The 12,103-nt window shown below is 40.6% G+C and overlaps 1 protein-coding gene across 4 annotated transcripts in view; it reads left to right on the plus strand.

Moving 5' to 3' along the window:
* Window positions 1-6,237: 6,237 nt before the first annotated feature.
* Window positions 6,238-12,103, plus strand: part of MYOCD (myocardin) — a 134,018-nt gene continuing 128,152 nt past the window's right edge. For 2 of the 4 annotated variants that reach the window (XM_060204445.1, XM_060204444.1), the window contains exon 1: window positions 6,601-6,660. Coding sequence is in view for 2 of the 4 variants with exons in the window: in XM_060204443.1 (XP_060060426.1) it covers window positions 6,606-6,660 (55 nt within the window). In the remaining 2 variants the exon portion in view is untranslated. Of the gene's footprint in view, window positions 6,661-12,103 lie in introns of all 4 variants that reach the window. The other 2 variants (XM_060204443.1, XM_060204440.1) reach the window with 2 other exon arrangements.

Here is a 12,103-nt window from a genome sequence, read left to right on the forward strand (position 1 = left end):
TGATATCTATCCCCTATTTCATTTACAATCTTGTTTATTTGAGTCTTCTCCCCCCTTTTTTTTTCTTAGTTTTAGTGAGTCTGTCAAAATTTAAGGGTCTTTAAGGGTCTGTCAAAATTGAAGCAGCCTATAGACACCCAAACAGATCAATCTTCTAGTAAATGTGGTTTAAACTCAATAACTTTAAGTCAAGATGATCAAATTCTGTTTCAGGGTGAAAATAATTACAGGTGGGTAGAGAATGATAGATGCTTTCAGCTGGAACCACTTTATTTAGACTTAAGTCTTTTCAAATCAGACAAATAGACTTTTATTTTCACTTTCATGAAAGAAAACGTGTTATACTGAAAGTGTATCTGACACAGATTCTAGCTGAGATTTTACCACATTCCTAGTGTAACAATGACATTAGATTTCTGGCTTGGGGATTCATGGGTGCCCTGCCATTATATTCTTAGATTCTAGAAGACCAGAATCATATCTGCTTTATCTTTACAACCTCTGCTGTGTTAGAACACTGTCCTTGCTTAATAAATATTTCTGGTATTGAAAGAAACTGATTGGTTGACTCTACATTCCTTATATAGGAAATTCCTTAAGGAGGTAACTTTGTAACATATTTCACTCTCCCTCCTGGGGTCTAAATGAAACTTCTTGAAGATTAGGGAACAGATTTAATAGCAGAAGTTACAAGACACTGCCATATGAGCTTCATTTAATTGAAGGCTTTTTTTTCTTTTGGCCCCAGAGATAAATTTACTTTATGGTTAATAAAAATGCATGCTTCAAAGCCCCAATTGTACTGAACCTGTGTGTGCTGAGAATTCTAGACTGTTCTAGATGGGAAGTGAAAGTCCCTTTGTTTGGGGGGAGGGTTTTTGTTGGTTTTGTTTTGGCTGGTTGGTTATTGTTCCCTTGTTTACTAGAGCTGCTTAGCTCTGCTTTATGGTGGTTATGGGACCTGAATTTGGGATCTCAGAGCCTCAGTCAGGAAAGTATTTTGCATAATCACTATGCTATCTCCTCAATCTTCTGTTATGATTTTTTTTGTTGTTGTTGTTGTTTTCAAATAATTTCTGATCCGTTGACTGAACGTTTTTCCAATGAATGATCCGAATCTCCATGCCCCAGTTAGCTGAGGTTCCATTTCTCATTCTAAGTAAATAGTCACACTTACAACTAACCATCTTGTTGGAAATCCTGCATTTGCTCTTTAAAATGACATCCACAATGACATGTTTCAGGTCCTCTCCCTATATCTACCTTCTGATTGATTCGCGCACACACACACACATAATTCTTTATGCACTTTTCTGTGCACTTTTCTATGCAAAAAATGTGTCATGATTTTTCTGACAAAGATACCCCCCCCCCTCCAGATTTCCAGTTTAAACATTTGGAGTGCATGGCAACAAAGGTTCATATACTCTCCCAAATAATTACAGTCAGGGCTGCCTGCTATGGACGAGCCATGTGATGTCCACCTTTCCCTGTCCTGCCACATTCTCTCTTATCCCTGATTCCATCATTTGAGTCTGGAAACTTGTTTCTTTATTCTGTATCTACTGGGGCACTAACCAGAGGAAATTTCATGGATATCTAACGGCATTATCAATGCACGGATGAAATAGGGGCAACAGTTCCACTGAAGTTGTTCCTCAGATATGTCAAAGAAAAAAGAGGGAGGGTAGGAGAGAAGAAGGGGAAGAGCAAGAAAGAGAGGGGGGGGGGAAGAAAACAGGTAACAGTTAACACCAAGAGTATGCACTGAAGCTAACATCAATGATACCCTAGAAGAAATTGATGACCTTGGCCAGGTGAAAGGGCTGTGATATGAAGGAGAGAATCAGATGTCATGAGATGCTGCTCACATTCCTGTCCAGTCACCTAGTAGCTGGCTTCATGTTACCTCATAAGTAGGTAAAAAAAAAGTCAGAGTTCTAGCCAAATACCTTGACATATGCATGGCACTCATGCCTATAGGACTACAGTTGTTCAAGGCATACTTCAAAAATGACCCCCATGTAGCTCCAATCTTGCATAAGTCTCTCTTTCAATGATGGTAACAAATGACCCTGTCATGACTAGGCTACATTATATAGAAAAAATAAACCGAGTTGGAAGATCTAACTGAGGTTCCTAATTAATATGGCCTTGAGTTAGTCAAAAGAAATATTACTCTGAGAGATTCTCCTGCTGACCTTTAAGAAGCAACTGACAAGGAGTTCTGAAGCTGCCAAGAACTGCATTTTAGCCACAACCAATGAGTGTGGAAGATGATATCGAACCTTAGAAGAAACCATAACCCCAACCTACAGCTTGATGCCACCTTGTGATAGCCTAAGCCAAGGTTCAGCTAAGAAACTGAGATAATAAATATATCCCTTATTCAATCTGTGGTCATTTAGATAACTCATATCAATAGGAAGTCCTAACAAAAGAAGAGTGTTTAAAAAGTTGGGGTGGGGGCAGTGTTAGTAGTATACTCCATAAAATGCATATATTACCTTCCATGAGGACCACAGTTTAAGTCCTCTAGTTCCCACTGTGAGGAAGAAACTCTATAAGTAGTAGAGCAATTCTGCAGATGTCTCTCCCCCGCCTGCTTTTTCTTCTTCTCTGTTTCCATCAGAAAAAAAGAAAGGGAAGGGACGGAGATAGTCCTCATGGCAAGTAATGAATGAATGAATGAATGACAAAGAGGGAGAGAGAGAAACTTAAAACACAACCAAGAAGAATCACTCAGCATCCCAATTTTTTTTAATGTAAATATCCCAAGTCTTCTAGAAAGCAAGTATTTCTTATTCTATCTTACATGTAAATGTTGATTATCTCAGAGGACTTTAGCAGCTCACTCCAGATTACAAGAAGAGATACATTCAAATGAAGAATTTCTTGGGGCTGGAAGCTCATATTTTTTCCTCTATGTCACATCCTTGGCTTCAACAGGAAAAAAAAAATACCCAACATCAAGGCATGGGAGAAGTTCCGAGGTCTCAACTTGCAGGCCAGAGCTATCATTATTATTAGCCTACTAACCCAAAGCACAGCAGCTTGAGAGATTTGTTCCCCTTAGAGAAAATCCTCTCTAAATTCCAACAAAAACGTTTTGTTTTTTTCACAAGAAAAAAGTTTGCATAGAGAGATGATGGGAAGATGTGTTTCTACATAAGCATATTTATAAGCATAGATATTCAATGCCATGTGTGTTACAAATCCCAGAGGGTCCGTGTCAGCAACTTTGTACTGTGATGGGAAAATTGAGGAAGGCTGTGATGACCAGCATTTCCCAAACTCACTCAAAAAAGAAACTATGAGTCTTCTGCATACAGGCGTGTACACACACACACACACACACACACACACACACACACACGGTCTTGCAGAAAGTAAATAATTTCCTCCTGTCCAATTCATCTGGATCATACGGACCATTACATTCAGTTCCGACTTCAGCTCTTATCATTAAAACTTTCATTGAAAAAAAAAATCTGCCGAGTTGCCATGTGGCCTTTATTTTGTCAGGATGGGATCAGCAGCATCTGCAATTTGGTGACTGAAAGGAGGCAAGATACATAAAAGCTTAAACAATAAAATTGGACAATAAACATTTTCCTTTTTCCCTATGTTTTATTAGTGATTTAATATTGATTTAGAAAATCATGAGAAACAGGGATAGAACTCTATAGCATTCTTACCACCAGAGTTCTGTGTTGCCATTCCCTCCATTGGAAACTGTATTAGTTCTCCCGAGGTTACAGGTATGGGTTAATTATGATTTCTATAACTATGTGTATTTATATATTTTTGCCCATTTTTTCCTATGGTCTTGCCTTTGTTTCCTTTCTAAGTCACACCTACATACATATATATTTTTTCCCCTTTTGTTGCCCTTGTTTTTCATTGTTGTTCTAGTTACTACTGTTGTTGTTATTGATGTCGTCATTGCTGGATAGGACAGAGAAATGGAGAGAGGAGGGGAAGACAGAGCAGGGGAGAGAAAGATAGACACCTGCAGACCTGCTTCACTGCCTGTGAAGCAACTCCTCTGCAGGTGGGGAGCTGGGGGCTTGAACCAGGATCCTTATGCCGGTCCTTGCACTTTGTGCCACATGTGCTTAACCTGCTGCGCTACCACCCGACTCCCCACACCTACACGTATTGCTACTTCTGAATGTCCTTCCATTTTTCCTCTTCTGTCTTGGGTCTTGGTTTTTTGATCAGAGCCCTCTGACCATCTTCCCCTAACAGTGCTCCCCCCTCTGGGGCTATGAACCAGCATTCTTTTGGGTGTGCAGAAGGCTGGAGTTCTAGCTCCTATAATTAACCCAAACTTCTAACCTCCAGAATTATAAAATAAAAATGGCATGCCTGAAATTTTATAATTTTGTAAAACTCTGGTAAGTCACTAAGAGAAAATGAAGGGGAAAAGCAGTGGGGGTAATGTTTCTTTAGGCAACTAGACACGTAGTTTGCTACTGCAGGACTGGGCAAAAGAATAAAATCTATGCAGAACTGTTTCATAATCACGAAGAGGCTCATAGCATCACCCTGTAAACAGAGCCCCCACTGCCAGGACACTGTTCTCAAGATAAGCAAGAGAAGAGCCTGATCTACCTCATTTCTGACTTATCAGGAATTACGTGGTTTACCCTCAGAAGATGTGCTTGTGCAAACAAGCACTTGGTCCTATCCAAAAAAGTGAACTCAAGAATCAAAGAATTCTCACAGAGGAGAGTCCAGAACTCAGTGCCATGAACCTTGTCCCTAAAGGAGTGAGGTATGAAAAAGGAACTGGATGTCTTTTGTCCTGTGGTGGAGGGTGAAGGCACTTCTGTGGTGGGTGAAGTGAGTTGGTACTTATTTGGGGGAAAATGTGAAATTTTATCCCCCCCAAAACAACTGTTTTGTAAAACATTTCCCCAGTGAAAAATCATGTTGAACTTAAACAGGTGTTGAGCCTACCACTAGACAACTTGGCTTCCAGAAGCCATACCTATACAAAATAATGGACTGAGTAATAAATAAATAGAAGTTGTCTTTATGAGCTATTGTCACAAGTCACTCACCAGTCATTTCAGGGGTTAGTGGTCTCCTGAGACATAAGCAGGTCTGCACAAAATAAATGATACTCAGAGACCTCTCTACATGCAGGGTTGAAAATAACTTCAACATTACTGACAAATGTAGTTTGATTTTTATTTCTTATGCCATCAACTACTCAGCAAGCTTCTTGGGAACACGTGCACGTTTTGGATGTGAAAGAACCAACTCCCTGTTGCGTTCAGGACTGATTCCCTCCCTCGGGGATTCCAGAATCCACCAGTGGGAAAAGTCTTGAGATTAAAGAATAGGAAAGCTATATGGGGGAGGGGAGGGGATGCGGAGTTCTGGTGGTGGGAATTGTGTAGAACTGTACCCCTCTTATCCTATAGTTTTACAGTGTTTCCATTTTCTAAATAAAAAAAAAAATTAAAGAGTGAGAGAAATTTTCTAAGTGGAACCCCTGCTATGTCTAGATCCGAGCTTGCAGCAGACACGTTCCCTCCTTGAATCCCACCCTATTTAGAACCTCCAAAAGACTTTCAAATCCGTTTCTTCCCCCTCCCCTATGTGAGGAGGGGGCATGGTGTCCCTGCTGCAATTCCAGGCACTTGGGGTCGGGCTTGTCCAAAAGGAGCATATTAAAGGGGGGGGGAATATTTTCTCCAGGGAAATATATGCAAGTTTGAAGGTGGAGCTGCGGGGGTATATTTATACGCGTCCCCGCTGTGCTGTGAGCTCTGAGCTCCGAGTATAAGCCTCCTTCCTTTGCTCCACAGCTCGGGGCCAGCGCTCGCGTCCTTCCCGAGGCAGGACTTTCCCTCCACCTCCCGCCTCCCGGCCAGTGGTGGCTGCGGGGGAGTCCCGGAGCGGCTCCCAGATGCACCCTGGGGGCCCGGGAGCTCCCGAAGCACCGCCCCGCTGCACCACCCTCCACCTTCCTCCTGCAAACCTAGGCGGACCCCCTGACTGCATGCATTCGGCACCCCTCCACCCCCTATCCTCCTGCACCTCTGCAAGCCCATGCACCTCCGCAGTGGTCCAGCCAGCTGCAAAGAGTTAAGACCCAGCTCCCAGTCAACTCCAGAGCTCCTCGGAGCCTCGGGTCTCCTGATTGGTTGAACTCCTGTCAGTAGTAAAAAAAAAAAAAAAAAAAAAAAAAAAGTATCAGATAGCAAACTTGGGCCCTTCATAAAGGCGTGGTAGCGATGCTCTTGCAATCGCTGGGAGCCTATGACATCAGCCAAGAACGCCTAGGATGCCGCAGCTCCGGGCCAAACTCGGAAGAGGAGGAGGAGGAGAAGGAGGAGGAGGAGGAGGGTCCTGCCGGCCAAGAGTTAACTAGCTCCACACAGCGAAAAAGAGGGAGCTACCAGTTTCCTGGGCGACACTGATTGTGGTCACTGGCTGACACTGGACCCCCATACTACCAGGGGAACTCGCGCAGAGTTGGATGAATTCTGGGTTGTTAGCTGCCTTCAGCTGGGCTCCTGGGAGCCTGTTCCCGGTGGAAACCAGGGGACATTTCTCGCAAAGAGACCAGCGGCTCCTTGAGATTCATCATGACACTTCTGGGGTCTGAGCATTCTTTGCTGATTAGAAGCAAATTCAGATCAGGTAGGGCTAAAGTATTTAGCTTATTATTATTTTTTAAACTTTTCTTCTTGTGACCTTCTCCACTCTGGATGGGTTTTCCAATACATGTTTCAGATCTTGTCACTTCAACTTCTGTGTGTCCCCCATCCCACCCTACCCCCAAAAGCAGTTTGAAAGTGAAGACTTTTGTCTGAAGTCTAGCACACTTCACCTTCTCTAAGACTTCTTAATGACTTCAATTTGCTGCGCTTGGTTTCTGTTTGTTGGTTTGTGAACAAGGTCAATCCTTTTATTTAACTTTACTATTACTATTATTTCTCGGTATCGGTGAATAGAAACTTTGGAGTATTGATGAGAAAGGAGCACTTTTGAAAATGAACAAGTAGAGGGTTGCAAGTGTGAGGGCTGCTGTGCTATCAGTTGTATTTGCTGAGAAGATGAACCTGATGTGGTATGTGTTAGATACAGGGTCACTTAAAATGTAGCTAATGCAAACAAATATATTTCCCAAAAAAAGTCACTTGGGGGAAGTAAAAATAGCCAATTTGGAGCACACCAAGTATTTAAAATGACATCACTGTAGGAAAAAAAAAAAAAAAAAGACCAGTGCCACAAATATTTTTCCCAAACCCTCTGATATTTATAAATGGAGACTTTTCTCCCAAATTTCTGTTACTGGTGTATAGAGAAAGGTGAGTGAAAGGGTTGGTATACATGACCATGGACAGTATCAATATGTGAATCTCCACATTTAGATAAGGGGACACTTGCCTTTTGTCCTTTTTTTTTAACAACTCTGTGGATAATATTGATTTTATAAAAGTGGTTAACAAATGCTCAGCAAATGACAGAGATACTTAGAAGACAGATTACTTAATGGGAACACTGACATGACTATCCACGTGATATTGTTAGAAGGATGCTCACACAATTTACTAGTGGTTCCTCAACCCTTCTAAGTAGGGCCCACTCTGTGTCTATTTGTGGATGAATTTCAAAAATGAGAAGAGAGTAGATATGGCAAAGTAAGGACACTTGTGACTGTCGTGAATTATCCTGCCTATCAGGTATCTGTTGGGTCGATTGGAAATTTTTTTAGGTTTTGTGATGTTGGAGTGAAATGAAACTCAACAGCTTACACAACCACAAGGACTTGTTACCTCCAGCTCTGAGGCGAGTCTGCCAGTTTCTGACTTTGGCAGTGGGTCAAGTCCTTCCTTTATTTTCCATAGAGAGGTAAGGTGGTTGGTCTGTTGATTGGCTAGACATTGCCATTACTTTGTAATTTGGTCAAAACCGCAAGGCAACACTGCCACCTTTCTGAAGAAAATAGGATGTAGATTTGCTTGGAAGAGAAACTACATTTACTTCAAAAGTATCTACACTTATTTGCATGGAGAATGGGATAGGAAGAGAGGACCAAGGAAAGAAGGATTTGATGTGGTACTTGATAGTCGAATTGCAGAAGAGACTGGTTGGTCAAACGACTTCTTCCATTGGCTAAAGTGGCAAAGGAGAGAGAAGACAATGGTTACACTGTTCCTAATTTTGTTTGGTAGATTGGTAGAGTCCTTTCCTGGTGTCACCTAAGGAAAACCTTGTAGACATAGATGTTGTTCATTTTCAAAGTTGGGATATATATATATATATTCCCAGAAAGTGTAACTTCTAAAACACACTGATCAAGACAACCACCTGCATACCTCCTCCTCCACCTTTGATAAACAGTAAAGCTAAGATCTGGAAATGGACAAAGTGATCTGGTCATCTGTTATGCAAAATGTTGATAACCTCTTGATAGAAAAAGAAACAGAATGTAAAACAACATCATTGTAACATTGAAGACAGTCGTTTTTTTCATTCTGAACATGGCGGCAGCTCCAGCACAGACCTCTTGCTGGCAGCAAGCTGTGAGCTGTGGTGATGGTCTGCCTTTGCCTGAAATAACTCAGTTTACTTTGTGGTTAACAATTAATAAAGAAGCCTTCTTTGTTTTGATCTCTCTCTCTCTCTCTCTCTCTCTCTCTCTCTCCCCTTCTTTCTCCTCTTTCTTCTTCTCTCATGAGCTATTCCAAACTCATACTCTAAAGTTCTGAGTTACTGCCAATAGCTTGCTTTGATAGCAGACTCTGATGCTATAGCGTATTTCGTTACAAATAGTTCAAAAATAATTGAAACCAAGCTGTACTCTGATAGGAACAAGATACTCCATGTTACAGATGTTTGTAAGTGAATAGATAACTGCTTTGCCAGTGAAATGGACAGCAGTGTCTGACTTGCTTTCTGTAAACTATCTTTCAGTGAACTTGATATGAAATATTTTTTTAATCATGCTACAGAAAAACGTAGACTGTGAGAGTTTATATGTATGAGTATGCCGAGTATTATGAGCTCATTTTATTTGAGAGGATTCAGAATTTTCATGGTTGAGTATCTGGGCCTAGAGCCAAACTAGCTGAGTTTCCAGCAGTGTCTTCTTTTTACTAACTGTATAACCTTGAACCATAGATAAACTACATAATTCTTTCTGCCTCTATTTACCTCATTTGAACAATACAGATGATCATAGGGTTGTTGTAACAATTAAATGTGATAATTTAAATGTCTGAAACTTAGGAACCCTAAAAAGGGTGCCAGACACGGCACACCTTGTTGAGTGTACATCTCACAGTATTTAAAGACCCAGGTTCAAGCCCCCAGTCCCCACCTGCAGTGATAGGGAGCTTCACAAGCAGCGTAGTGTTGCATGCCTCTCTCTCTACCTCCACCCTCTCAGTATATATATATATATATATATATATATATATATATCCTCTCAATATATATATATATATATATATATCCAAAAACCAAACAAAATATATTTTTAAAATTATCATTCAATTAATGTTCTTAGAAAGTATGATTTTAAGTTTGTGAGTTCTTCCTCTGAATCTTGATTACTTAGTTCATAAATTTCAAGGTTGGACTATGTGCTTTCTCAGACCCCTTAAGTAGCATTGTTCTCTGCAAACACATAACAATTGGAAATAAGAAAAGTTATGTTGGGCTGTGTGCTGATTGAGTACAAACAGTAGTCAGTTTATATAAATACAATGATTAGTGTTACTTTTAAGCTAACCACATTTTTACTGTTTTTAATCATCTCACTGCTGTTGTTTTGTAAATATCTGTCATCAGTGTCATTGTCAGCATTTCCTGCTATACCATAATCCTTGTGTCATAGAAAACACAAGACTCACATGTGTGCATACACACACACACACACACACACACACACACACACACACTACACAAAGATCAAAAGAAAATGGAGCCATTAGTAGATTTTATTCCTATGAAACTGTTATATTTCTTTCTCATTTTCTTCTCTTACCATTTGGACATTTCACACAAAGGCAGAGTCTAGCATCTGTCATGACTTTGCCTCCCTCTCTCACAAATTTAGGGTTGTTAATCTTAGTAAGTTACAATACAGAATTTCTGGTTAAATTTGAATTTCTAAAAAATATTGTATTTAGTCATTACTGGATGGAGACAGAGATCAGTTGAGATATGGAAGGGGGAATAGAGGAGAGAGACTGAGAGATACCTACAGCCCTGCTTCACCACTTGTGAAGCTTTCCCCCTGCAGGTGGGGACCAGGGGCTTGAACCTGGGTTCTTGTGGTCTATAATGTGAGCACTTAACCAGGTGTGCCACTTCCTGGCCCCTAAATTAGAATTTTCTGTGAGCATTTTTTTTTCAGTATACTACAGTGTTGAGAACTTTATCTGAACTCCAAATTGAAATAGGTGATTTGTATTTTATCTGGCACTCCTAACTACAGTCAGAGCAGTCTTTAATCCACACCCTCTGCTATCCTGTTCAAGATCCCATTAGAAGTTGTTGGGATTTTGAATGTCCAATACCCCTCCCCCCAATACAAAACTCCCATTACAGGCATGAAAGTAGGAAACTCAGATTAAAGAGGGGATGTCAGGAGCCTAAACTCTTGATTGAGAAATAACATGGACTGAGGAATAACAAATGAATTTCTCTTCTGGCTCTACGAAAAGGCAGAGGAGAAAAAACTTAGCAGACAACCTGGTGCTCAGAATAGGAGCTCTGGGACTTAGAGTTCAAGCTGACAGTAGCCAGATGACATGCCAACTGGACAATGAAGCATTCACTGGGGGCCAGGTGGTGGCATACCTGGTTAAGTGCACATTTTATTGCGTTCAGGGGCCTGGTTTCTAGCTCCTGCTACCCATCTGCAGTGGTGAAGCAGGTCTGCAGGTGTCTTTCTGTCTCTCCCCATTTCTATCACCCCCTTCTCTTTTTCTGGTTGTGTCTAGCCAATAAATAAATAAAGATAATATTTTTAAATTAAAAAAGAAACATTGATTGGACTCAGCTAAGTGGAGGATAGTGGAAACCCCTGTCTCATGTGTTCTTCTATTTCAGAACCCTCCAGGGACATACTTCCTGACTTTGCACTTGGCTACACTTGGAAGGCCAGAGAAAGTATGAAACGTCTCACCAGGATTGTACAGATCATGCTTTCTGTCCTTTCTCTGCCCTTCATTCTTCAGCTAAACTAAAATGGTTACTGATTTCTACTTTAAGCTAGATCCTTATCAATGGAGCTGAGTTTTTTTTCCCTACTTGAAATTAGATTGGAAGTTAGTCTAAAAGGTTTTTTTTTTTTTTTTTTTTTTTTTACAGTAATGGGCCCTACTGAAGAAATGTTCATCATGAGCTCAAGAAAAGTCCAAATTCTGGTTCTTGCTCCACTAGTTATTAGTTTTACAGTCTATAAATCATTTAACCTAGACAAGTGTCTTTCCCAGAATATTTAATACTGAGTATGTTAAATTGTATGATAAATTAAAATATCTCTTTCTATAACTTAACCTCTTTGTCATCCACAAATTAGATTTTTTTTTTTTACTGATTCAATAATGATCTACAAGACTGTAGGATATGAGCGGTACAATTCCACACAATTTCCACGACCAGAGTTCTGTATTCCATCCTCTCCATTGGAAGCTTTCCTATTCTTTATCCTTCTCAGAGCATGGACTCAGGATCATTATGGGGTGCAGAAGGTGGGAGGTCTGGCTTCTGTAAATGTTTCCCCACTGGATATGGAAATTGGCAGGTCAATCCATACTCCCAACCTGTTTCTATCTTTCCCTAGTGGGGCAGGGCTCTGGAGAGGTGGAGTTCCAGGATACATTGGTGAGGTTGTCTGCCCAGTAAAATCAGGTTGGAGTCATGGTAGCATTTGCAACTTGTCAGCTAAAAAAGCATTAAGATATAAAGCAGAACAAATTATTTAACAATCAGGAACTTAAAGGTAAGAATATAGCAGGTGAGACTTGATATCTACATTTTGGGAAAAGCTCAGAGGTCTATTTTAGATATATTCCAAGGGGCCCATGACTTCACAAATTTTTGCCTGAGCCCAATAGCTAACATC

The sequence above is a fragment of the Erinaceus europaeus genome, chromosome 12 (genome assembly GCF_950295315.1).
Source record: "Erinaceus europaeus chromosome 12, mEriEur2.1, whole genome shotgun sequence".
In the NCBI taxonomy this organism is placed as follows: Eukaryota; Metazoa; Chordata; class Mammalia; order Eulipotyphla; family Erinaceidae; genus Erinaceus; species Erinaceus europaeus.